At 40.5% G+C, this 26,707-nt stretch overlaps 1 protein-coding gene across 1 annotated transcript; it reads left to right on the top strand.

The window, feature by feature from the left end:
- Positions 1 to 11,827: 11,827 nt before the first annotated feature.
- LOC131242028 (two-component response regulator-like PRR1) lies at positions 11,828 to 21,659 on the top strand. Its single transcript, XM_058240384.1, has 3 exons — positions 11,828 to 12,667; positions 20,282 to 20,358; positions 20,479 to 21,659. Exons 1-3 carry the CDS (start codon positions 12,555 to 12,557, stop codon positions 21,261 to 21,263), a joined length of 975 nt encoding a protein of 324 aa, XP_058096367.1. The 5' UTR covers positions 11,828 to 12,554; the 3' UTR covers positions 21,264 to 21,659.
- Positions 21,660 to 26,707: the final 5,048 nt, after the last annotated feature.

Below are 26,707 nucleotides of genomic sequence, written 5' to 3' on the forward strand. Positions count from 1 at the left end.
TTTCCTTTGGTTTTCCATCCCATACCACGGGAAATCTCTTCTTATGTTATCAATGGATTTTAACACCGGAGGAAGGCATCTGAGCAGCGACGTCAAGTACACGGGGAGGTTTGAAAGGGCTGCTTTGATAAGGGTTAGGCGGCCTCCCAGGGACAAGTAACGGCATTTCCATCTAGCGAGGCATCTCTGAAACTTGCTAATCACCTTGTCCCACATCGATTTAAGAGGAAGGCCAACTGAAAGGGGGAGGCCCATGAAGAATGTAGGGAACGAATCTGCAGGGCAACCCAGAATAGTGGCGTACGAATGGAGGTCCTCTAGTTGCACATTGATCCCGAACAGCTTTGATTTCCCGATGTTGATTCTCGGCCCGGAAACAGCCTTGAAACAGTGGAGGGCCGTGTGGAGGTTTTCGATATAGACCGTTGAAGGTTCTGAGAAGATGAGTGTATCGTTTGCAAATTGGATGTGGGTGATGGGTGAAGGCAGCCCTGGCATAGCTATACCTCGCAGGATTCCTTCTTCCTGCCCTTCAGACATCAATTTGGAAAAGGCCTCGCCAATTATGAGAAAGAGAAGGGGAGATAAGGGCTCCCCTTGGCGCAAGCTTCTTGAGCTCTTGAAGAAGCCTTTAGGAGAGCCGTTAAGAATATTGAGAAATGAACCGATCCGATGTAGGCTTCTATCCACTTTCTCCACTTGGCCCCGAAACCCATACGAGTTAGCATATACAGGAGGAATCCCCAATCCATGTGATCGTAAGCCTTGGCCATATCAAGCTTACAGAAAATGCCCTTAGAGCCTGATTTCTGACAGGAGTGGAGGACCTCGTTGGCGATTAGGGCGCAATCTGTGATCAGTCTACCTTTAATGAAGGCATTTTGATTGGGCGAAATTAGCTTCCCAATGACTTTCGAAAGGCGAGTAGTTAAAATTTTGGCAAGGATTTTGTACAGGCTCCCAACCAAAGTGATAGGTCTAAATTCGGAAAAAGAACAAGCCCCAGCCACCTTGGGTATGAGGGCAATCAAGGAAGCACCGAGCCCTTTCGATAGTCTACCTCTGCCGTGAAATTCCTGAATGAAGAGAAGAACGTCTTGATGGACAATCTCCCAAAAGGTTTGAAAAAAGATGATTGGAAATCCATCTGGTCCGGGAGACTTATCCCCTCCCAAAGCGTCAACAGCAGCCTTGACTTCTTCTTCTGAGAATTGGGATTCTAGGAAATTGGCTTCAGTTGCATCCAATTTGCTAAAGTTGACGAAGTCAAGACGCGGTCTGGACCGATTTTCAAAAGATAAGAGATCTTTGAAGTGGTTGATGGCAAGGTCTTCAATCGCCTGTTTATCCTCAATATATACGCCGTTATCGGAGATGCTAACTATGGCCTTTATATGGGAATACATGTTGGCAATACTGTGAAAGAATTTGGTGTTTTTGTCACCCTCTGCTATCCATCTGATTCTGGATTTTATCCTCCAGGAAGCTTCATCTTCTAGGGCTCTGGCCAATAGAGCATGGATAATACGGATGCGCCTGCCGAGGAGATCAGTCGAAATTGGGTTTCCTTCAGCCTCTGAATCAATGCGATGGAGCTCCGTGAGAAGAGAATTTGCTTCGGTCTCTCTCTTATGGACCTCCTCCTGGCGCCACTCCTTAAGTTTAAGTTTGCGGAGTCTGAGCTTACAGATAAGCTTGTGCCCTGCGAATCCTTCCACCTGAAAATTCGACCACCAATCTATTATCTTCTGTTTGAGCCTTCCGTCTTAAGCCAAGAGGAGTTGAACCTGAACGGTTTCAGACCCCAATTATCTTCTTCCATGAAAAGAAGGATCAGACAGTGGTCTGAGGTGGTTCTTAGCCGAGCGATTTGATGGACTGAGGGGAATGCCTCGATCCATTCTGGAGAAACGAGATATCCATCCAATCTTGATTGAATGGGAGCTCTACGACCATTGGTCCAAGTGAACCTGGCCCCTAAGAACGGGAGATCGATTAGCTCTTGGGACAGAATCCATTCAGAAAATCGATGCATGGCTAGAGATATCCTTCTCCTGCGAGAGCGTTCTTCCGCGAAACGGATGACATTGAAGTCGCCGACCACACAATAAAGGCCTAAAAAGGATTGTCTAGCACGGGTTAACTCATCCCAAAAATCAGTCCTAGCGGAATCAACAGTAGGCCCGTAAACGGCAGAAATGAGGCACTAAAAGTTGGAAGACTTATCTTTCAGAATGACTGACACCGAAAAGGCTCCTCTTGAGGAGGACAGGAGGTACCACTTGGAGGATTTCCACGTGACAAGGATACCTCCCGAGCTTCCAGCACCATCCAGAGATGTCCACTTCGCATCGTTCGCCCTCCACAAGGTGGCCAGCAGGTTGTTCTTGAGAAGAGGGACCTTGGTCTCCTGGAAACAAATAACATCTAGGTTTTTCCTGCTTACTGATGCTTTAATAAGGCTCCTTTTTTGCTTAGAGGCCACCCCTCTGACGTTCCATGAAATGATCTTCATTGGATAACAGAGCTTCCTCGGTTGCCCTGCCTCCGGTGCTTGGCTTTGGAGACTGATTTGAGACCTGGACTAGATTTCAGACGTTGGAGCTCGCGATTGCTGCTAGTTTTGGGGGTTTGTTTGGCTGGTGATCTGGACTCTGGGATGGGTCTTCCTCTGTTTTCGATACAATGGAATAGGGCGATGTAATCCTCCATCCAATCCCCGAAAGATAGCCCAAGAGATCTTCCCACGTGTTCAATAGCTTCTCTTATCCAGCACTTGTTTTGGATCTTGTTAATAAGGTCTGACCTATTTCCATCCAATGGTGTTAATTCGGTAGTAAGATCTGCGAACATCTGAAGAGGTTCTGCTACTAGCACTTCGTTCGATGGGTTCTCTTGGAATAGTGTGATAGGACCGAGATCTAAGGAATCTCCTGAGGGCTGGATGGAATTGTGGGGGGGATGAAGGGCGGGACTGGTAGTTCGAATAATAGGAGTTTGACATGTCTCTCCCAGAGAAGTCGTCTTCAGATTCACTTCAAGGGCTCTTTTTCGATATGTGGAAGGGGGAGAGTAAGAGGTTGGGAGTTTTCCAGATCACCATGGGGAACTCAAGACGGTTGGGATTGCCAGTGGATAAGTCGCAAGGGGAGGATGACTGAGGGACCAAGGTGATGGCTAGAGGTTAGTAATTGGATGAAGAGACTGACACTTCTGGGAGAGAAGACAGGAAACCATCCAGATCCGGGTCTGGGCCCAAATAGAAATCCCCAATCTCGAACGGGTTAGCTAACACATGGTTAGGACTTGAATGTTGAGTGAGCGTGTGGCCTTGGGTTGGGCTCGAGGTGCTGACATAAGGGGGGCACACATCGGTTGTTGCGTGAAGGGGAGGCTCCGAAGGACGAGCGACTTAAATCGCCCGGAGAAGGTGGGTGACATGGTCGTCCCTGAAGCCTACACGTGCCTTTATCCCCTGGATACTCGATCAGCGGACCATACTTCAAACTCAGGTCTGCAGCAAATGGGAACCATGCAACAAAAGGCTCTGGAGCCCACCTTGATATAGGTGTGATATCTACTCCGTCCATCTCTGCAGGGAATAGTCTCGCCTTAAAGGGGCGAGGACACCCTGTCGTTATAAAAAACAAAAAAAAAATCCACTTCGTTCATCAATTGCACTAGCTGATGTTAGGATGCGAGCCCAAAAATCAGCAAGATCCAAAACTCAAGTGGACCATGCCATGGGAAATAGTGGGACCATGCCATGGGAAATAGTGGGAATGGAGACACTCATCTTGAAACCTTCTCGGGGCCCACAAAAGTTTTAGATGAAGTTGATGTTTGTATTTGCCCTTCAATCTTGGCGGGACTCACCTTATGAATGAGTTGGATGATACAAGCATTATGGTTGGCCTTAGGAAAGTATCAATGGCAGGCATCCCCATATCTATTCTTTATGGTGGTAGCCCACTTGAGTTTTGAATCTATCTGATTTTTGCAGCCATATTCTGATATGAGTTGGCACAACTGACGGACTCAATAGATATCGCACACACATCGTTGTGGGCCAAGAAGGATTTTTTTTGCACGGGCTCCTAGACTTAGGAAATTCGCATTTGACCCGAACGACCCCACAAAAATGGTTAGGCATTAAATACTTTGGCAACTATTCTGCAATAACCGTGCTTGGGGCCCATCGGATTGTGTGTATTGCATCCAACCTGTCCTGTAAGATCACCCCACCATGGAAGTTGGACTCCCAGAAAATAGGTTGATCCAACCATCATATGAGCCACTACCTGAATTTAGGGGTTTGTGGATGGACACCCATTATTTTCTATGGTGCATCTCACCTAAAGATTGTATAGGCCTAATTTTTTGGCACATCAACACGCCCAGGGTTTGGGCAAATGGCTAGCATCGTGGGTTTGCTCCCCACAAACGCGAGTTCAATTCCCCTCCCCTTGTTTTACCCGATGCACGTGGTTTGCGAGTGATTGCGTCTCGCCTAAAAAAAGGGGCGGGGACACCCTGTCATCATTAAAAAAATAAATAAATAAAATTTGGCGCATCCCATCATCATGGCAAGGCTCATGCAATGCATGGGTTGGATGGTGTTTACCCAACTTAGTAGGGCCTACCGAAGGAACAATGGACAACTATCCAAAAATCTCCAATGCACGTGCCATCGTCAAGTCTTGCCGACGGAATCCAGAGAGGAGGTGGGATGGGCAAAAGTGTTTGTGTGAGGAAAAGGAGGTTGTTGGCGTTGCCAAAGAAGATTATAGTGTTGGTTGGGAAGGTTAATGAGGTGGTTAGGGTGGTGCGGGAGGTAGAGCTGGACACCGAGTCAAATCAAGTTGAGCTTGGCATAGCTCGACTTGGTTTGGCTAGCAGCCTACCCCAACTCGAGTTCAGCTCGGCTTGGTCCTCGAGCCTGACTGGCCAACTCGGCTATGTTCGGTCAACAACTCGGGCTAGCTCGAGTCGAGTTCGAGCTCAAGCTTTTGAGTTGAGTTCGAGTTCAAATTGTCGAGTTGTGTTTGAACTGTCGAGTTTGAGGTTGTACATAAAATTCAATTCATCATATATGTAGAAGTGAAAATCAAAGACGACTTACAAACGAAAAAGTGAAAATATTTTAAACTTAGAATGTTCACAACATTAACCTAATATCTTCCATAGGAGTGCCTTCCTAGCAATAACAATAGCCATGTCCATGATAGTTACCTCCTGCATCTGAACCGGATCCGTTACTTTCACAGTCCTATTTATCCTTAGATGCGTTTAACAATGAATAACTATACATCAAGTCATCAACATTCAAGAAATAGGATTATTGAGAGAGAGAGAGAGAGAGAGAGAGAGAGAGAGATTGTAGAATGAGTGCTTGAAGCTTTAATCTTGATATTGATCTTCTTGCTTTAATCTTATAGAGAAGAAGGAACTAGGATGATGCGGGATGAAAATTTCTTTCCTAAAGTGATGTTAAAATCAAAATTTCAGATTATATGAGCAATAAATCATAATTTCAGCAATCTCATATCAATCTAAAACAGTAAACAAGTGCACAATATGTAGGATCATCGGCTAATACATGCTCGGAATGGGAACGGTTAACATACTTAAGCAATCGGTCCCAATGGGATTAAGAAACCCCCAAATTAACATAGGGATAGGCCATCAATCAAGGGAAATCACTTGCATCCAAAGGATATTGAGGGGAATTTTGGTTTTGAGGGGAATTAAGATTTATAAAAGAAAAGGGGGATTTATGGTTATGAAAGAAAGGGAAAAATATGAATTAGGGTTAGGGTTTTGTGAAGGAGTTGTGATGGGATGAGAGAGGAAGCAAAGGGGATCAAATCCACGTGTTAGAGGGGCCACATACGTGCGGGCGTATGGCTGCCCGTACGGTCCAGTCTGTACGGTTTTACGGATGGTCGGATCTGTATGCAATCGGGTGGGGTTTGGGAGTAGAAAGGGTTTGGGTTGATGGATATGGGTTTTGGATGCTACGGTTTGAGATTAGAGAAAGGAAAAATAGGGAGAAGTTACCTTCGAGAAATAAGAGAGAAAATAGTCTCGGAGCCGTTTGTTAAATCTGAAGTCTAAAGCCTGAATCTAAAGTCTAAATCCTGAATCTGAAATTTGAAGTCAAAAAACTCGTTTGATAATTATGGCTGAAGTCTGAAATTTTAGTACTGAATTTGAAACAATCTGTTTGTTAACAAACATATCAAATGTATTAAATATGTTAATTTGACACATTTATCCCTATCTCTTGTTTGGAAATATTTTACATTATAAAGAAATTACTTTTTATTAAATAAAAATAAAATTATTCTATTTAATTCAAATAAAATATGAAGTATTTGATAGAAAATTAAAATATCATTATTCACAAAAGTCAAAGTGTGCCCATATAGGTTTCTAGCGCAGGAACTTTCTACGAAGACGAGCTACATAGCTGGTGTATATACGTGTCTATGCGAAGACGAGCGTGGACACTCCTCGAGGTCTGAGTTGTACGAACGGTTCAAAGGATATCAAACTTACATGTTCCCTACAATAATGTATTTATTATATCTACACCATTCATTAAATTTTTGGGCTCATTTTAGAGTATTATCCAAAAAATGAATCATATCCAAAACTCAAATGAGCCAAATAGTAGTGGCATAATGATTTTCACCATTAAAAAATTCGCAGGGCCCACTATAACATTTATTTTTCATTTAATCTATTCATAAAGTCAAAAATATTTAGATGAAGAGGAAAAACAAATTTCATATTGATCCAAAACTACAGCAACCCAAAAGGGTTTCAATGGTAGACATTCAATCTTCCACTACTTTTTCCAGTATGGTTCAATTTATCTTTAGATCTGTCTTATTTTACAGCTCAAGCCTTACAACAAGCTCATAAAATGGATAGACGGTTTGGAAATAACAAATACGTCATGATGGGACCCATGAAACTTGCTGACGTCAGTACACCAGCCAATCCGCTTCCCAATTCCGTCCCAACCCGGGCGCATATTAACTACTGACAGGTTGAGTAGCAAGACCGGTTATTGAAGTAACGTGACCAAGTTTCTTGGGCCCCACCATGATGTATGTTTTGTATCCACGCCGTCCATCCATTTGGAGAGATCATTTTAGGGCAAGATCTAAAGAATGAGTTAAATACAAAGCTCCAGTGGACCCCAGCACAGAAAACAGTGGGGGCAGTGACACCCACCATTAAAAATTTCTAAAAGCCGCAAAAGTTTTAGATCAACTTGATATTTGTGTTTTCCTTCTTTTATGTCTTTTTTACTTTTGAACAGGTTGGATTTCAAATAAACATTACGGTGGGCCTTAGGATAGTTTCAACGGTGGGAATCACTCTCCCCACTGTTTTCTGTGATGAGGTCCACCACAGCTTTTTATCTGCCTCATTCCTTGGATCATGCCCTAAAATAATATCTCAAAATGGATCGACGGTGTGGATAAAACACATACATCACAGTGGGGCCCATATAACTTGGAGATGTCACTTCAGTACTTGACGCGCTGCTCAAACTGGCAGTATCTAATCCGCCTCCCCAGCCCATCTGCTTCAAACGCGGATTGCGTCCTACCCCCACCTGGACGGAAGGGCTCTGTGGGGCCCACCATGATGTAAGTGTTTTATCTAAGCCATTTATCATTTTCCTCATATTATTTTAATATGTGAGCCTAAAGATGAAGCAGGTCCAAGGCTCCAATGAACCACACTAAAGGATGTTGCGGTGATAATGCCATCCACCATTGAAACCTTTCTAAGGGCCACTATGATGTTTTTTTTACCATCCACTTATTCGATTTTGTATTTCGCAAACAATTTAAAAGAAAAAATTGCCGTAGTTATTTGAAAAAAGGTACTTTAGGAAGCAAATATTTTTGTTTAATGAAAAATCACGGAGCGCATTCCGCATTCACCATTAAGCCAGATTCCTTTCACGGAAAGAATTCAGTTAAAAACCACTTAGCGCTTTCCGTCTTTCGCGTTAATAATGCATTAACAAACACCACTAAACATGGAAAGTTTTCCCTATTCCGCGTTAAGTGCAAAAATTCAGCGTTAAAAAACATGGTCTTGAATTCACTCCAAGGTAGTTTCCTCTTGATTTCACACTAAAGGGATGGCTTCACACCATTAAAAGAACTCCATTCACAAGAGCATAAGAGAAAATTCTCAAAATTTCATTCAAAATACCATCTCCATTAGGGTTGGACGTCCAAGGCTTTTTATAGCTCCAAATTTGGAGTTTTATTTAAAAAAAAAAAAAAAAAAAAAAAAAAAAAAAAAACCAACTTAAGTTAAACATAGTTTGCTTTATACCCCCTAAGTCACTTATTTCAAAATACCCTCCCTACTAAAAGAGAAATGAAAGTAGTCCAATAAATCAACTAACTAACCAAAGCACTAAAGCATAAAATAATCTAACCATCCTAAGAGCTCAATGGGTCCCAATGATGTCCATGATCAAGACGGGCCACAATGATTAAGTGGCATCCAATGGTCCGATCATGCCATCCTCGCAATCCTACGGTCAAAACTTCACCAAGCTCATCCTTCATGCAACCCACAAGCATCTTCCCAATGTGGGGTCTTTGATGATACTTGTACATGCTATGTGGGGCTTTAAAGGCTATTGTGCTTTTTTTCAGTTACTTGGCAAGAATTGTAATTTTTCTTTCTTAGACTTTTTGGTTTGCTTCTATTTTTTGGTTGCGGCCTTTTCTAATAAATTCCAATGTTCAAATAAATAAATAAATACATAATAATTAATTGGTGTTGGTTACCTGAATCCTGTTCTGCCATTCCACTCTATCAAGGGCTGGACCTTCAGTTAGACCTTAGTCATCTAGTTTGTGTGTGCATGCGTTAAGTGTTGGCCGTTTGGGCTAAACACAACAATTTTGCCCCAAATTTCTTGCTTCCTTCTCTTCTCTCTTACTCTCCCTTTCTCTTTCCATCTCATTGCTTTCTACAATGGCCAGTAGAATGGCCAAAAAAGATTAATGTAGTCGACTCAAATTTGTTCAGGTAAGGCTTAGATGATGATGAAAGCTGGACAAATTCCTTGCGGTTTTTGCAAGCCATTTTTTGCCTTTTTTAAACGTTTTCTGTTTATCTGTGTTTTAATCAGAATACGAAAAAATTGTGCTTTTTTGCTGGTAATTTGAAAGCTACACTGTTTTATACAATTATGTATTTTAGCTTCTTCTTTTTTTCCTTTTGAAAAATACGCTGTGGTAAATGGCATCTTGCTATGTTCTCTACTCATTGTACTTCAACGATCCATTTGCATCAGATAGCCTTGCCTTTTAGAGGAAGGTAATCCAAGGTCCCAGCATCATTTTTATCATGGTCAGTTTCTTCTTTTAGTAATAGCTTCTGATGCAATCTTTTCTTCTCTTGAATTGCCGTTTGGATTTGAAATTTTGATATGGATATAATTTTAAGAAAGCAAGTTGATTCAACTCTGGCCTTTCTACATATTTTCTTCAAGGATGCAGCTATTCAACAATTCATCCAATGTTTGCTGTTGATCTTAATGTTATCTTTCATGATAAATGTCGTATGAGAGGAGATTGGATCCGATGACACTAAAAATGAAGTCATCATTAAGATCAGTGTTTCAAATAGCGTAGTGTAGCGCACACTATGTAGTGTAGCGCTGCCATAGCGCTATGTAGCACAACCAAATAGCGCTAATCTCCTGTAGCGTAGGTGTTCAAGTATCGGTATCGCTACACGTTTCACTAGATAGGGATACAAAAACAATATCAATATCGTTGATAATATCGCTGATAACCGGAAATGCGGGAAAAAAATGGGGAAAGCAGTAGAATTTTTTGTGAAACTTCAGGAGATGCTAAAATACACGTATTTACATATTTAGGAATAAAAAAATTTGCAAAAAGAATGTGTACACAATAAGTTTCCATTTAATGGGGGCTTAAAAGCATGTGTCTTCGTAAGAAACAATCTAACCATCCCATCCATCCCAACTAACCATCAAATCATCCATCCAACCTTCCATCCAAACATTCATCAATATTGCAAAATATCGAAAACTCGCAATATTTTGCTAAGAAATTGTCAACAACTAGAAAGGAAATGAAAGATTTTGGTCTAAATATCGCACATGTTGCAATAACTATAATATTGAGATATTATCAATATTAAGAACGACAAATTGAAAATTGCAAAGAACAATGTGCTCATAAAAAAATGAAATAGAATTTTTTAAATAAACAAACTTTCCGTGACATCTCTACGTCGGCGATATTATTGAAATATCACCAATACACTTGTGATACAAGTGTCACCTAGAATTTACCTAGTAAAAAATATTGGCACCCCTCGTAGGTTTTTTTTTTTTCCATTGAAGCTTAACAAAAATTCTGCATTTTTCTACTTTTCTAAGTTCTCGAGTTGTGGAAATCCAATTGGGTGCGAAGCCCTCCCTTTATCGAAGGGCTAACTACCGTGGTGCGAAGCCACATCGATCATAATTCGCCCCTATCCTCTACCATCTCTATTTTTCATCTCTTACCACCATCCACGCTTCAAATTTGTCCTTTATTGCAACAGTTTTCCTTTTTACAGTAGAATTCCAGATTCTGGCCCTGCAGGAGAGCTAAAACTTCAGCAGAGCACCACGCACAGACCGCACATCCGATCGACATGAAACTTAGGAGTTTTGAAGCCCTCCCCTGGCCAACCAGAGTCAAGGAGGTGCTCTCCGTGTTCAGCGCCCCCTCGCACGTGCGGCCAAACCCTGCGCATGTGCGATAGGCCTGGTCCGCTGTCTACACGCAGGGACTATCTCCAGGTTCAGATTTCCGCATATTTTACTCCTCTCATACCTATTCTCCCTAACCCTAATCCTAGATTGCATTATTTTCAATTTATTTGCCATTTTCTTACCCCTAGGGTTTTCTGAATTGGAATTGGTGAATCCCTTGGATTAGGGACTGATTGTTGTGCATGTGTGGATGATTTTTACTTCCCTTTGAGTATCGTTTGGTCCATAATTTTACTGATCTAGCCCTAGCCTGTGTAGGCTTGGACCCGCACAGATTCCCTGGGATGTGGAATTTTATTTGATTGTTTCTGAATTAGTATAATCTAAAGCTTGAGATCTTGCATATCATATTAATTTTCATGTCCTGCATCATTTTAATATGAATGAATAGACAATTATGCAAGAATACTCTGCATAATTAGTAATCAAAAGAAACGAGAGGAAAAGTGAACACACACTACGAGGCAAAAAGAGCACAACATTGGCAAATATAATTACATAAAAAATACACAATGGTTGAAAACTGCAAAGAAAATGAAAAAGAAGATATCAAGCACCAATCATATTGGACTAATACAATCTTAAGGAGATAAGAAAGCTTAAGAAAAAAATTTGCGAAGCACATTAAAATACTACAGACAAATTGACAGTTACATAAAGGATGGTGATTGGACTAATACAATCTTAAGGAGACAAGAAAGCTTAAGAAAAAAATTTGCAAAGCACATTAAAATACTACAGACAAATTGACAGTTACATAAAGGATGGTGATTGGACTAATACAATCTTAAGGAGATAAGAAAGCTTAAGAAAAAAAATTTGCGAAGCACATTAAAATACTACAGACAAATTGACAGTAACATAAAGGACATTTGCAAACTCTTTAGAAGACAAACAAATGGAATAACTAAAAAAACACACTTCTCTTTCCACTCCCAAACTTGAATAGACAGAATTATTATTATTTATTTATCTAGTTCTAGTTCTTTTCTTTTCTTTGGTATCATGTTGACACAGCTATTAGGGAAATATCTCATTGTATCTTTTTCTTCTTTTTTGGCATCATGTCGTAATATGTTCCCTATATTTTTATTTATTGAGATAGTTTTTTATTTTTTGCTTTTGTGATATAAATATTTTTGCAAAAATGTGTCTCAGCATTGCCTCTACTATATACAACAAGAGTGGCCATGGCAAAAATTTACACTCAATTAGTTTTGCAAACCGCTAAAACTATGCTTTATTAGAGGGCAATGAAATGCTTTTAAACCAAAATAAAGGGCATTTAGGTCATTTTCAAGGTGAAGCTGTCTGCCCAGAGAACTACTTTTGTCCAATGCAATGGTTTTTATAATTGCTTCTTCTGCCCTCTCACCTTAGTCTCCCCCTCTCCACGTGCCATATCTATTTATATTATTAATGTATGACATGTCAGTTTGCTGAATTTTCCAAGGTTGTATGTCTGACACCTTTTATTTCCATGTTTGGCACTAATAAACGTATCCATGTAAGTTTGTGGGTTTTACTGTCATGGGCCCTGAGTAGCTTATTGCCTTATTCTCCATGCATTATCCTTTTAGTTTATCTGGTCTATGAAGGTAAAGGAATAACACAGGCAGAAGGATCTATTCAAAGAGTTGAAATACTCGGGTACTAGCTATAGACCCGTTTTATTCCATGAAATGCTTATTACAATTATCCGTGCTGTATGGTCATCCTGTTTGTTCTTGTCCTGAAACACATCCTCTGCATTTTCCTGCTGCAACTTGCTGCTCAGAGATGTCTAAGTTGCCTGTTTGTGTTTCCTTTACAGTCTAATGTCTCTGCTGTGGGACTTAATCTATATGCGGAATAGGCCCACGGATCTGTCTGTGCATGGGACATGGCGATCAGGGGTTCAGATAGCTTACCTAGCTGAGACGCCGCCATGGAAGCCGGATAAGAACACCAGAATACCAGAATTCTTTTAGAGCTTAGGATCTTCCTCTCCTTCACACCCTTTCTGCAAATCAGTAGATGGGACTTGAATTTCTGTTGTGGTGTAGGATTGGGGACCCAGCTCTCTTTTATAGAATCTGTAGAGAGAGAGTTTGAAACCCATCACAACTCTCTCCCACGCTCCACATTGTAGCATCCTAGTACAACTCAAATTGCTGTCTGTGTAACACAGTTATAGCATTCCAGCCTTAGTACACAAAGCTGCGCAGATAGACTGCGCAGCGCATCACCTGAAGTGGGGCCCACTGTTCTACTCAATCATCCAGTCCAACTGAATGACAATCAAAACCGTTGATCAGTAAGTCCCACAAAACAGAGTTCTTACATTCTCTCACTTGGGCCTCATTGAGCAACGTCAATGATGGTCATATAGAATAATTTTGAAAACAAGTTTTGATCATTTAAGAAAATATCTAAATTGCTAACCAATGAAACAGTTGGACAGTATGAGTAATGCTATTCAATCTGGTCCATTAAGACAGTCAGTATCGAAACGCAGTAGTCATCACAACATTTTATTTAGGCGAAGTGAGTCTAAGCACGATCACAAATACTTTCAATCTTAACGACATAGATCACGAATTAGGAAATGTGGTATAAGGATTACACACTTTAGTGTGATAATATGTGCCTATCCTTAAGAGGTCCTGAAGCTTTTTCATGTCTCCAACGAGACACAACTGTAGTTCCACTTATTCAAAATTTGCGCATATATATAAATAAGTAGAAATAAATCTTTATATCAAAATCATCCAAACAAACTGTATAAAACGAGATCTCTAAGTGTCTCTGAAAATCAAAGTACGCTCAACTCCCACTAACTGAAAACATCTGTGGGATCAATGACTCCCATGGATGTTACATGCTCCTGAAATGGCATGATAGGGAGCCCTTTAGTGAGCGGATCTGCAATCATCTGCTTAGTGCCGATGAATTCCACGGACACTTGATGATTCTGAACCCTTTCCTTTACAACAAGATACTTGATGTCGATATGCCTCAACCTTGACGAATGCTTGTTGTTACTAAAGAAGGAAATAGCAGCCGAATTATCACAAAATATTCTCAATGGTTTCGGGATATGCTCCAGTACCCGCAAACCTGAAAAGAAACTCTGTAACCATAGTGCCTGATTAGATGCCTCATGGCAGACAATAAATTCAGCTTCCATAGTAGATGAGGCTGTGGTAGATTGTTTCACGCTTTTCCACGACACAGCTCCTCCCACTATCATGAAGATGTATCCTGAAGTAGACTTCTTAGTATCGACGCAGCCTGCGAAGTCTGCATCTGAATATCCGATCAACTCCAACTGATCAGACCTTCTGTATGTGAGTCCGAAGTCTTTTGTTCTCTGAAGATACCGTAATACTTTCTTTGCAGCTATCCAATGTTGCATTCCTGGATTAGATAGATATCTTCCCAACATTCCAGTAACAAAGGCAATGTTCGGTCGCATACAGACTTGAGCATACATGATGCTCCCTACTACTGATGCGTACGGAAATTCTTTCATTTGATTCTTTTCTAAATCATTCTTTGGACACTGAAATAAACCAAATTTGTCGCCCTTCACAATAGGCGACTTTCCTGAAGCACAATTTTGCATGCCATACCTTTCGAGTACCCTTGCAATATAGGCCCTCTATGACAAGCTGAGCAGTCCAAGTGTTCTGTCACGGCGAATCTCAATGCCGATGACGTAAGAAGCTTCACCAAGGTCTTTCATTTCAAACTTTTGAGATAAAAATTTATTGGTGTCGCTTAACATCCTGGTATCACTGCTAGCTAACAGAATGTCATCAACATACAAAATCATGATAACGAACTTACTCCCACTGGTTTTAATGTAGATGCATTCATCTGCAGTGTTTTCTACAAAGCCATATGAAGAAATTACTTCATGAAACTTAAGGTACCACTGCCGCGATGCCTGTTTCAACCCATAGATAGACTTCTTAAGTTTGCAAACCAAATGTTCTGCGCCAGTAGCTACAAAACCTTCGGGCTGCAACATGTACACATTCTCATTTAGATCCCCATTGAGAAATGCAGTCTTTACATCCATCTGATGTAACTCTAAATCCATATGAGCTACAAGAGCCATTATGATCCTGAATGAGTCTTTCTTGGATACTGGTGAGAAAGTCTCCTTAAAGTCAATGCCCTTACATTGGTTAAAACCCTTGGCAACAAGTCTGGCTTTATATCGTTCGACATTACCTTTGGAGTCCCGTTTGGTTTTAAATATCCATTTACAACCAATCGGCCTTATTCCAGTGGGTAACTCTACAAGATCCCATACTTTATTGTCCTGCATGGATTTCAACTCATCTTTCATGGCATTAAACCAACGAGAAGGATCAGCACTTTGTTTGACTTGTGTAAAGGATTCAGGATCCTTTTCCACCCCTATGTCAAAGTCGTGTTCCTGTAAGTATACGATGTAATCGTCTCGATTTACAGGCCTTCTCTCTCTTTCAGATCTTCTTAATGGTTCAGTTTGTTGGGTTTGATCTTGATTTTTCTCATCAGTGGTTTGTATATGAGGTTCTACGTGGTGCTCTGCAGTGACTGCAGAATCGACTGCATCATTAATGTCCACGTGATCTGGATTGACTATGACAGGAGTCACAGTCCTTTGTTCCTCAAATACAAAATTTCTTATGTTCGTGCTCCCACTGTTTTCAGTGTTCTCAATGAATCTGACATTCCCAGTCTCAACAATCCTGATGGAGTGGGAAGGACAGTAGAATCGATAGCCTTTTGATCTTTCTGGGTATCCAATGAAGAAACAACTTATGGTTCTAGGATCAAGCTTCTTTTCATGCGAGTTATAAATTTTAGCCTCAGCAGAACAACCTCAAACATGTAGATATCGGAGACTTGATTTTCTCCCATTCCACAACTCAAAAGGAGTTTTGCTTACTGCTTTGCTGGGAACCCTGTTTAATATATGAACTGCGTTTTTGATCGCATCACCCCACAGAGATTCTGGCAATGTTGAATTGCTGACCATACTTCGCACCATATCCATAAGGGTGTGATTACGTCTCTCAGCAACTCCATTCTGCTTTGGAGTACCAGGCATAGTGTACTGAGCAATAATGCCACAATCCTGCAGGTATTTAGCGAATGACCTTGGATTGCGTCCTGAGTCGTCATATCTGCCATAGTATTCACCACCACGGTCAAATTTGACAACTTTAATTCTCTTATCGAGTTGATTTTCAACCTCGGCTTTATAGATTTTAAAAGCATACAGGGCATCTGATTTCTCACTGATAAGGTATAGGTACCCAAAGCAAGAGTAGTCATCTATAAAGGTAATGAAATATTTGTGGCCACTCCATAAGGCTGTAGGGAATGGTCCACAAATATCTGTATGTATAACCTCTAATAGATCTACACTCCTGGTTGAACCTTTCTTTCTCGTTCTAGTCTGTTTCCCTTTTATGCAATCAATGCATACTTTATAGTCAGAGAAGTCTAGAGAATGTAAAATTCCTTCTCGCACAAGCCTGTCTAATCTCTCACAAGATATATGGCACAGCCGCTTGTGCCACAACATGGAGGAATTCTCATAGTCTAGTCTTCACTTGGATCCCACTACATTTCCATGCAAGGTATTAATATTATAAACGTAAGAGGTAATCAAGTCTAACTGGTATAAGTTGTTTACTAAAAAGCCGGTTCCAACTTTAATCGAATTAAAGTAAATACTAAAACTTTTATTTCCAAAGTAGAACGAATATTCCAACTTATCCAAACAGGAAATTGAAACTAAATTGCACCTTATAGACGGCACACAGAATGTATTTACTAAATTCAAAAAATGACCAGTCTTCAACTTAAGCCTATAGACTCCTATTGCCTCCACGTCAACTTTGACACCATTGCCTACGTATACTGAGCGCTCCGCATCAGTTGGTGGCCTGACCTGTAGTAATTCCTGCATAGAAGTGCATATGTGAATAGTAGTTCCTAAATCTATCTACCAGGAATCCACTGACACATCGGTCAGATTAGATTCAAAACAGACAAGAATAGAATGATTACCTTTCTTTATAAGCCAATCCTTAAAACCTTCGCAGTCTTTCTTTAGATGACCCGTCTTTTTACAAAAGTAGCATGGTTTGCCTTTAACCCGTTTGCGTTTAGATCCATTTCCAGATTGATTCTCATGGTTTCCAGATGGAGGACCAGAGAATCCATTATTAGAACCTTGTTTCCTCTTCCTTCTACCTTTATTCCCTTGCCCATGCCCTTGTCCTGAAGTCAGCATATTAACATTTTGAACTTTTATCATCTGTCTGATCCTGTCTTCTTCTTGGACGCACTGAGTGATGAGTTCATCCAATGACCACATGTCCTTCAGAGTGTTATAGTTTACCAGGAACGTGCCGAATTGAGGAGGTAGGTTGTTTATGATCAAATGAACCAGTTGATCATCAGTGAGTACAAGCCCTAGAGCATGAATCTTAGAAACAACTTCGATCTGCTCTACAATGTATTCACGGATGTTGCCTTTTCCATTGTAGGACGAGCGAGTCAATTTATTCCAAAGAATGCTCACTTCAGATTTATCAGTTTTCTTGAATCGTTTTCCCATTTCAGTCAGGAAAACTTTAGCCTTATCTGTTTCAGGCATGACACCCTTCATTGATTCAAAAATTGAATACTTAATGACTTTCAGGCATGTATCATTTGATCTAAACCATGCAACCCATCGATTATATTCAACTTCAGTGGTATTATTAGATGGTTTTGACAGTTCTGGTGTTATCAGGGCAAGATCTAATTAAAGACAGCCCAGTACAACTTCAATGGCGTTCTTCCATTGAGTATAATTAGACCCATTTAAGGCAGGGACTTGATGCGTATTAGTTGGAATTGAGACTGAAATATAAGAGATACACATATACTCACATTAGTTCATAGTTTCACAAAAGCAATTTTGTGAATGCAAACAAATATCAGGCAAAATTAATCAATTCAGTTGCTAAGGGAGGCATCAACTGAATCATCCAGGATGAAAATGGGCCCAACCATCACATCCTGGTGAGAATTTGTTACATTATCATCATTCCTCCTATGGGAGGAAATAATAACATGTTAGTGATCCTCCTGAACATGAAGCTAAGTGATGTCAGTGATATAAATCTGAGACACTCAACACCTGTGGGTGAGATGAGTCTTTTAGTTTTACATTACCAGCACCATTTACTTCACCTGTTCATGCGTTTGCCAAACGGTAATCATCTGTGTTTTCGTTACTGCATGCATGAAGACGTGAACGCAACTGTATGCAATCATTCTAATCCAATATTACAAGTCTGTATTTGTAGAATTTTTATCGATTGAGGTCACTATGGTGGCTAACACAACCGAATCCAAAACTACACATATAGACTTTAAGATTGCTTTTATAATTCCGCCTCTCTATGGATTATATCTAAATTATTCTGATGCGGCCCATAAGATATTCAGTTTTGATCATTGGAAAATGGATGAACTATAAAGAGAAACTGTCAGATATGTTTCGCTTCCTATGATCCAATGGTCTATGTAAGACTATTAAGGATGGGTAATGGGCCTAAATAGGGGTTTCATCAGAATTTGATCTGTATGATCTATACATCATCCTTAAGGCACTCATAATTAAATTAGAATTATCATAAGATGGACGGTAATAATCAACAATCTGTTTAGTTCAATTATAGTGTATACACACCCTTATCCCACCTAGTGAATATTCTATATGAGATGCCTATGGAATACATCATGGATGGTTTAGATCAATCATTAATGTTTATAATGTAAACATAATGATTACAATATCAACTACATACGAGTTTCGCCCAACAGCCTTATGAAATATTAGGCTCGTAAAGGTTATGAAAAATTGGGCCCATGAATGTCTATAGAAGACTAATGGCTTAAATGGGCCTATTTGTTTTGACAGGGCCAAAACGAAATACTTGAGATTTCATAAATACGTGGGATTTAATGGGCCTCGAACTAATGTCAGGCCCATAATAAATATCAGGTGGATCCAAAACTCGAGACTGGGCCCCTGAATAAGCATTAGGCCTAGTTGAAAATCCCGCACATGTCAAATCAGGTCTAAATCTAAAAACCCGAATACATGAAAATGGGGTCTGTAAATCCCGTCCTTATGTCGAGTGGTTTTCGACCTAACATACGAAAAAAAAAAAAAAACCCAAAAAGGCAGTCGCTCTCGACCGTAAGAGGGAATCGATGGGAGAGAGCTCGATCACGAGCTGTGCTGCCAGCATCTGCCAGGAGACTTTCTCCATGCGACGTTAACGGCTGCCGCAAAGAGAGATGGCGACGCTGGTGTGGATGAGGATGAAGTAGAAGACGCATAACTGTCCAACAAAGATGGCGGCTACAGTCTCCATGGTCATCTCCCAGAAATACAGGTAAGTTATATGAAATCCCCAATTTGGGATTATCGTATGCGAATCTGAGCTTTGGAATCTGGAATCTGAAAACCTTAAATAGATGTGGGTTTCGTATTTCTAGATTACCCCAATTACTGGATCCAGATTTGGAGATTCGAATCTAAATCCCTAATAAGTCTGATTTTAGAATCCAGGGATTCGAAAATTCCTAATCTCAACTTGATTTTGGGGTTGTATATCTGAAATCCCCAATTTGAGATTTGGGATTTGAAATCCCTAATTTATCTGATTTGGGGATCCAAATCTGAAAACCCTAATTTCCTAATTTGGGGATTCCGAATCCTAAATCCTTTATTTTACTCATGTCTGAATTCTGGGAACAATCCCTAACAGTTGATTTCTGAATTCAGGGAAAAATCCCTGATTTCAATTGTTCCAGGAATTCGAAAATCTCTAATGCTGATGTGATATGACTCATCCATACCTATGCACAGATGGCTTTGATACCAACTGTGGGACTTAATCTATATGCGGAATAGGCCCACGGATCTGTCTGTGCATGGGACATGGCAATCAGGGGTTCAGATATCTTACCTAGCTGAGACGCCGCCATGGAAGCCGGATAAGAACACCAGAATACCAGAATTCCTTTAGAGCTTAGGATCTTCCTCTCTTTCACACCCTTTCTGCAAGTCAGTAGATGGGACTTGAATTTCTGCTGTGGTGTAGGATTGGGGACCCAGCTCTCTTTTATAGAATCTGTAGAGAGAGAGTTTGAAACCCATCACAACTCTCTCTCCCACGCTCCACATTGTAGCATCCTAGTACAACTCAAATTGCTATCTGCGTAAGACAGTTATAGCATTCCAGCCCTAGTACACAAAGCTGCGTAAATAGACTGCGTAGCGCATCACCTGAAGTGGGGCCGACTGTTCTACTCAATCATCCAGTCCAACTGAATGACAATCCAAGCCGTTGATCAGTAAGGCCCACTAAACAGAGTTCTTACATCTGCTTCTGTGGATCCTTCACTATGTAATTTGTCAGAACTCTATCCTAATGTGTTGGTTCCTAGTGACCGATTGGGTAAGCGACTCCACTCTTTCTGCCGCAACCGATGATTGATTAGTTTCTTTGTGAATACTTGTAGCTGTAGGTCTCTTCGCTCCCTCCTCAGTAAAATAAATAAATAAATGGTATTGTTAGGAGGAATTTCATCACGCCCAAAGAAGAGTGAACTCAAGGTTGGGGAGTGTTCAGCATTCTTTACATATGTGAAGTCAAGTGTGCCAACAAACAACCATCCTAGATTTGGTTGTGTAGATGAAAATGTGGCTCCATCAAAACAGTTAATCACCAAAGAGAAACTTCCTTTGTCACGCACGCAAGTAGGTGATACTGAAGGCCGCAATAGCAGAGAAGAATGGGAAAACTACTCTCATGGAAGTAGTTTCTTGGGCGGTGAGAATATACCCACATTCAGCACTTTGGAGAGGTCTTCTAGTGCGCCTGTGCCTCTGTACTATCCACAAGGATGGAACTTATCCCAGGAAAAATTCTCAACATCACGTTTGCATCCGAGCAACGAAAGCCAAGTTGAAGTTCCACATATTCCATCTCTCACTCCTTTGCCATTTTATTTGCCGGGAATGATGAATCAAGTCATGATGCCATCATCTGGGCAACTGTATCAAGGAAGCCTGCATGAAGCACCAAAGTGCACAACCCCAGCCATGCTTCCTCAATATAATGCTCTTCCACAGTGTCCTCATGTACCCATGATGACACCCTTTTCTTATTACCCAGTCAATGCCAATTTGCAACCAGGTCAAATGCATAGACCTTACCTGTGGCCATCCATTGCAAGCTCATCTTCAGCTGAAGTGAAATCTGTTCGAGTTGAACGAAGAGAGGCAGCGTTGATGAAGTTTAGGCAGAAGAGGAAAGACCGATGTTTTGACAAAAAGATCAGGTATGTCAATCCAAAGTGACTTGCGGAAAGGAGGCCTCGACTTCGAGGGCAATTTGTGAGACAGGTGAATGATGTTGATGTTGATCATAATGGACTCATTGCTGATGATTCTGATGAGGATGAAGAAGAGGATGAAGATGAGGAAGAAGATGCTTTGGAATTCTGATCGGATTTTGGTTGCATTGGTATCTTGATATATAGACTGTGAAAGAGCACTTTTCATATATATTTTATGCTGTATATTTTGGTAGCCGACGGCCATTGTTGTCTCTGTAGATACACTGAATTATCATTGTTGCGCATCCACACCATCTTGTTCTGCAATTTAGCACAGATGAATGCTAATTCTGGACATTTTTCCATTTGTGTAATCTCATTATCTCAGCAATACGTACAGTTTGATTTGGGAAGCTTATTTTTCTTGCTATTGAAGCTTCCTTCATTAGCTATTTTGCATACGAAATTGTAGTTGTATTATCTAAAGATAAAATTACGACTTCTTTTATGATTTGAAGAAAACTGCCTCTAATCGTTTTTTTGGTTGAACTTTTTTTCCATTGGAATCTTATCTCTATTACATATTTATTAGCAATGCTTCTGTGTCTTTTTGTTGTTGATAGGCTATTTACCTTAACATAGTTTCTTCCATAACAAACCACTAGTTCTGTTGAGAAATAAAACTTTCAGTTTTCTTCCCTTTCATATGACAAGTATCCTGCATCTAAGCCTTTGTCTCAACTAATTGTGGTCGGCTACATGAATCATTTTCCAAGTTCCAAAAGGGCAAGGATGACTAGTGAGTTCTCTTGGGCCTTCTCCTTGCCCTTTTAGAGCCTTTAGTTTGCAACAACCCAGTCCTAAGCAGCGCAGTTCTTGGTCTTTGTTGTACATGACCAAATCGTCCGAGTCTACTCAGGCATCAATGGATAGTAAGAAAGGGAAAATAGACTTGGATGATTTGATGATGTGCAACAGAGACCAAGAATTGTGAAGGCTAGGAGTGAGTAGTGAGTATAAGTAGAAGACCTCTAAAAGGGCAAGGGCAAGGGCAAGGGCAAGGGCAAGGCTATAGTGATAATCTGCCTATAAATTCTTTCTGCTCCAAAAGAGGGAAACCCTTATTTCGATTTGCTGGTGAAATATGAACATTCGCAGGCATGCCTACTGCGGTGTATACACAGTATATGTACCACTATCTCAACTATCCAATAAAATCAGATTTGACCGGAAGATTCAACCTCATATTATTGTCAATTTCTTTGTTGGATCTGCATGTTTGACTTTAAAAAATACCACGGCCTCCAACCGGAAGGCTCGGATTCAATTCATTTCTGTAGGCGCAACTCTTTGATTGGAACCGGTCAACAGGGAGCCCACTGTTCGAGTTGTTTGATTGGAACCCATCAACGGGGAGCCCACTGTTCGAGTTGTTTGATTGGAACCCGTCAACGGGGAATCTACTGTTTCAATTGCTTGGATTGGTCGTGCTCTGGCTAAGCATCCAAGTTTTTCTCAGCAGGGAAAAGAATGTCGAACAGGGAGCCTGCAAAGGAAGCGGATTGTGTGGGGGCACCGTGATGTATTTGTTTATCATGCTGTCCTTCCCTTTTCTTGGATCATTTTAAGGTATAAGCCTAAAAATAAAGAAGATCTAACGCTCAAGGAGACCTCACCATATATGATTCTTACTTTTTAATCAATGTAGGATGACTTGCATTTAATGTAACCCAAGCTTACCATTTAGTGTGGACCACTTGGGTGTTGATCTGCCTCATTTTTTGTTTCATACCTTAAAATGATTTGAGAATAGAGATAGATGCGTGGACAAACAGTTACAACACGGTGGGCCTCCTTATAGATATGCTTCCTGGCTAGAGACGCAATCCACCTCCCCTTGCAAGACCTGCCGCTTGCAATGAATCTCGCATGCACTAACGTATATATTTTCTTATTTACAAAATTATCCATCTCTTTTAATAAAGAAACCTTTTTCATGACGTCATTAACAAAAAAAAAAAAACTCAGTCGAATAACCCCCATCCACCAATTGTAACATCTCATTTTAGGCATGAGTTCCACGTAGGAAAAAAGTGGGTTGAGAAGCTTAACCCATCCACCAATTGCAACGTCTCGTTTTGAGAATTTTAATCCATCCACCAATTGCAACATCTCATTTTAAGCATGAGAAAAAGTGAGTTGAGAAGTTCGTACTGTGAACTATATTCAATGTTAAGTAGTAGGTTGAAAAGTTCGTACTGTTGAAATTATATTTAATGTTTACTGCTCTGTGGCCTACTTTGAACTTGATCTATATCATTTTTTGTCCCAAGCCTTAAAATGATAGGCAAAAATTGGTAGACGGCTTAGATTTCTCTTAAACATCATGGATTTCCAGGTAGAGTATGACACGAGGAGTATGTAACAGCACCTCACATCGTTATTATGCACCCATCAGGGCTGAAAGTCGGGCGGGTCAGGTTGGGTGGGGTTGGTGCTCAACCCTAACCCAACCCAAGGTTCCTATACCTCAATCCTAACCCAACCCAACTCAATCTCGGGTTGGGAATTCTCAACCCAAGCTCAACCCAAGCGGACTCGGCCGGGTTGATCGGGTATATACATGCTAATATTTTCGTTATTACATTAGTTTATTATATTTTAATATAAGACTTATTTTTTGTATCTATAATTTTATTAATTATATATGTAATTATTCATTATAAAAAACTTTTTTTTTTTTTTAAAATAAGTTAAAATATAAGACAAGTTACTCCTTTAAAAGTCATGTAGCATAGCATGAAGTCTATTTTGAGAGAGAGAAATCTGACATATCTTGTTAACTTGAGTCCCTGGAAATGACATGGACAAATGAAACTCAACATCACTAGTGTGCCTTCGACACAAACGATCCACACTCAATTATAATTTATAAATAACTTACATATTGATCGGGTTCGGGTTAGGTCGGGTAACCCAAGCCCAACCCAAGTTTTATCGGGTTGGTGTTTCTATAGCCCAAGCTTAAGATCGGATCCGACCGTTCAATCTTAAGCGTGATCCTTGCCATTGATTCAAGGAATTGGTGAGTTTCATAACAGAAACTATTTGGATGGTAGCCTCTAACAGTCCACTATTTGTTGTCTTGTGGCTCGCTTGAGCATTGAATTTGCCTCATCTTGTGGTCCACTATCTAAAATGACTAGCCAAATTAGTGAACGAGTTGGATTTCTCTCATACATCACGGTGGGCCCCACCACCATGGTTAGAGTTTGACATTAGGGGCTGACCTTTGATGTGAAACATCTACTATGTGTTAATATGGACCATCCATCGTCTGGGTCCCACCTTTGATGTAGACCGTTCATGATGTGGGGCCTCTTTTAATATGGACATACATCACATGTCACATGAGACATGAGAGGCAAAGAAAAATAAAAAAGTTAAACAAGTTGAAAAGTAAGAAGGAAATACTAACGGGAAAGTAACTTTGGTAGCATAAGATAATTTAATTATGAACAGGCACTTAAAAAACTACCTTAAGTTAAAAATAAAAATAATAATAAAATAAAATAAAATTGGTAGCATAAGATAATTTAATTATGAACAGGCACTCAAAAAAACTACCTTAAGTTAAAAATAATAATAATAAAAAAATAAAATAAAATTTAGTGGTATCCAAACTGGTCCTTAATGCCTAGGGAAAGCCATAAGCAAATCAGAGAAGGCACCTTGCTCACTAAAACTTTCGTGGCCTTTAGAAGTTTTTATTGGTGGGCATTACTGTCCCCACTGTTTTCTTTGTTGGGGTTCACGGAGCTTTGGATTTAACTCTTTACGTGGATATTGTCCTACAATGATCTCTCCAAATGGATAAAAGGTGTAGATACAAAACATACGTCATGGTAGGCCTACGGAACTTGGTGACATCACTTCAGTAGCGGGTCTCGCTGTCCAACCTGTCGGTAGCTAATCCGCACCCTTTCAATGGGTATTTATAAAGACCCACCCGGAGCTAGCATGGGATCTGGACTACATCCCATGCTGACGTCAGAATGGGATTTGACTGAAAATCAAGAGGATTGCCCACACGTGTGCCTTTACATGCAATGCATGTCCCAACTTCTACCTCAGCAGTGTAGTGTTACTATCCTTATTCGTGCCTCAATGGCAGACTCACAGGAATTTCTACACGACGTCATGGGTTCGATTACTCATCCAACCTTTTCTTAAGATCAGTTACACCTGGATGAGGCAGGCTCCTTACTCTTGCTCGGGTGGTAGACTCTTCAGGAGTTCCAACTCCCGGTAAGGGTTCGAGTACCCGTAGGGGGTGAAATTCCACCGGCGTGAGTGTGTGGGGGTGTGTGCGCGTGTGTAAAAAAAAATAAAAAAAATGTATACCTGATGAAACAAATATCGGCTTCATCCAAAACTTTCAACAGTAGGTATTTAATCTGCCGTCCGCGCAGGAAGTTCCGTGTTTGAGTTTTGGATCTGCCTGAATTTTAACTCTTGCCAAGCGTGGTTTTCCGAAACTGATGGAGGGATCGGATTTGTCACGGTCATCTCTGTGGGCCCCACAGCTTCCAACCACGTCAAGTTCCTAGGGCAGAGGCACGGGAAGCCGCGTCCATTAGATGTCCACTCAAGTGTCCAAGTTAGAAGGGGTGCCAGGTGTACAGGTGCGTGGGGGGTTAGCTAGTCTCCGAAAATAATTAATATATTATGGAAATTTTATCAAAATAAAATTGTTTTTGATTTATTATTATTCAGAAACTACTTTAACCGCTAAAATTTTGGTTGACCATGTTCGTGGCCACTCCAAAAGGGAGAGGATTGCCTGTGAGTGTGGGGTCCACAGAGATGTCCATGACAAATTCACCACCACATGATAGGATAAGATTCTATAAATCAGGCAAATTCAAAACTCATGTGGGCCATACCATGAACGCCCCACACAGCCTTGGCCACATAGACCTCTCCACCCGTCGTCACAAGCAATCTCTTAAGAAATAGTTTTTTTTTTTTTCCCTTACTCATGCACTCACACTACAGTGGGATTTCACTGCAATAGGTACTCAAATTCATATAACTTGGTGTTGAAACTCTTGTAAGTCTACCATGGAGGCATGAGTAAGGACCCAAGCAGTTTAATCTAATGAAACTCAACAGTTTAAAATTAGTTTATGCAATAGCAAAAATGCAAGACACAATAAAAGTTTCATTGTAAATGGTTTAAGTAAGACTGGGACGTGAGACGTAGTTTATAACTATTGTAGTGAAGTATAACATTTTACGGTACTTACGTGGAACTCTAAATCGATATCTGTTCTTCTCCTCCACGGCCCCTCTGGACCTTCGTGCTTATTCAGATACTGACTGAACCGGTTGTACTCTCACACGCAGATCTACCACTGGCTACTGTGTTTTTCTCGACACTTCTCTCATCTCTTGGAAGTGTAA

This window comes from Magnolia sinica, chromosome 4 (genome assembly GCF_029962835.1).
Source record: "Magnolia sinica isolate HGM2019 chromosome 4, MsV1, whole genome shotgun sequence".
Classification (NCBI taxonomy): domain Eukaryota; kingdom Viridiplantae; phylum Streptophyta; class Magnoliopsida; order Magnoliales; family Magnoliaceae; genus Magnolia; species Magnolia sinica.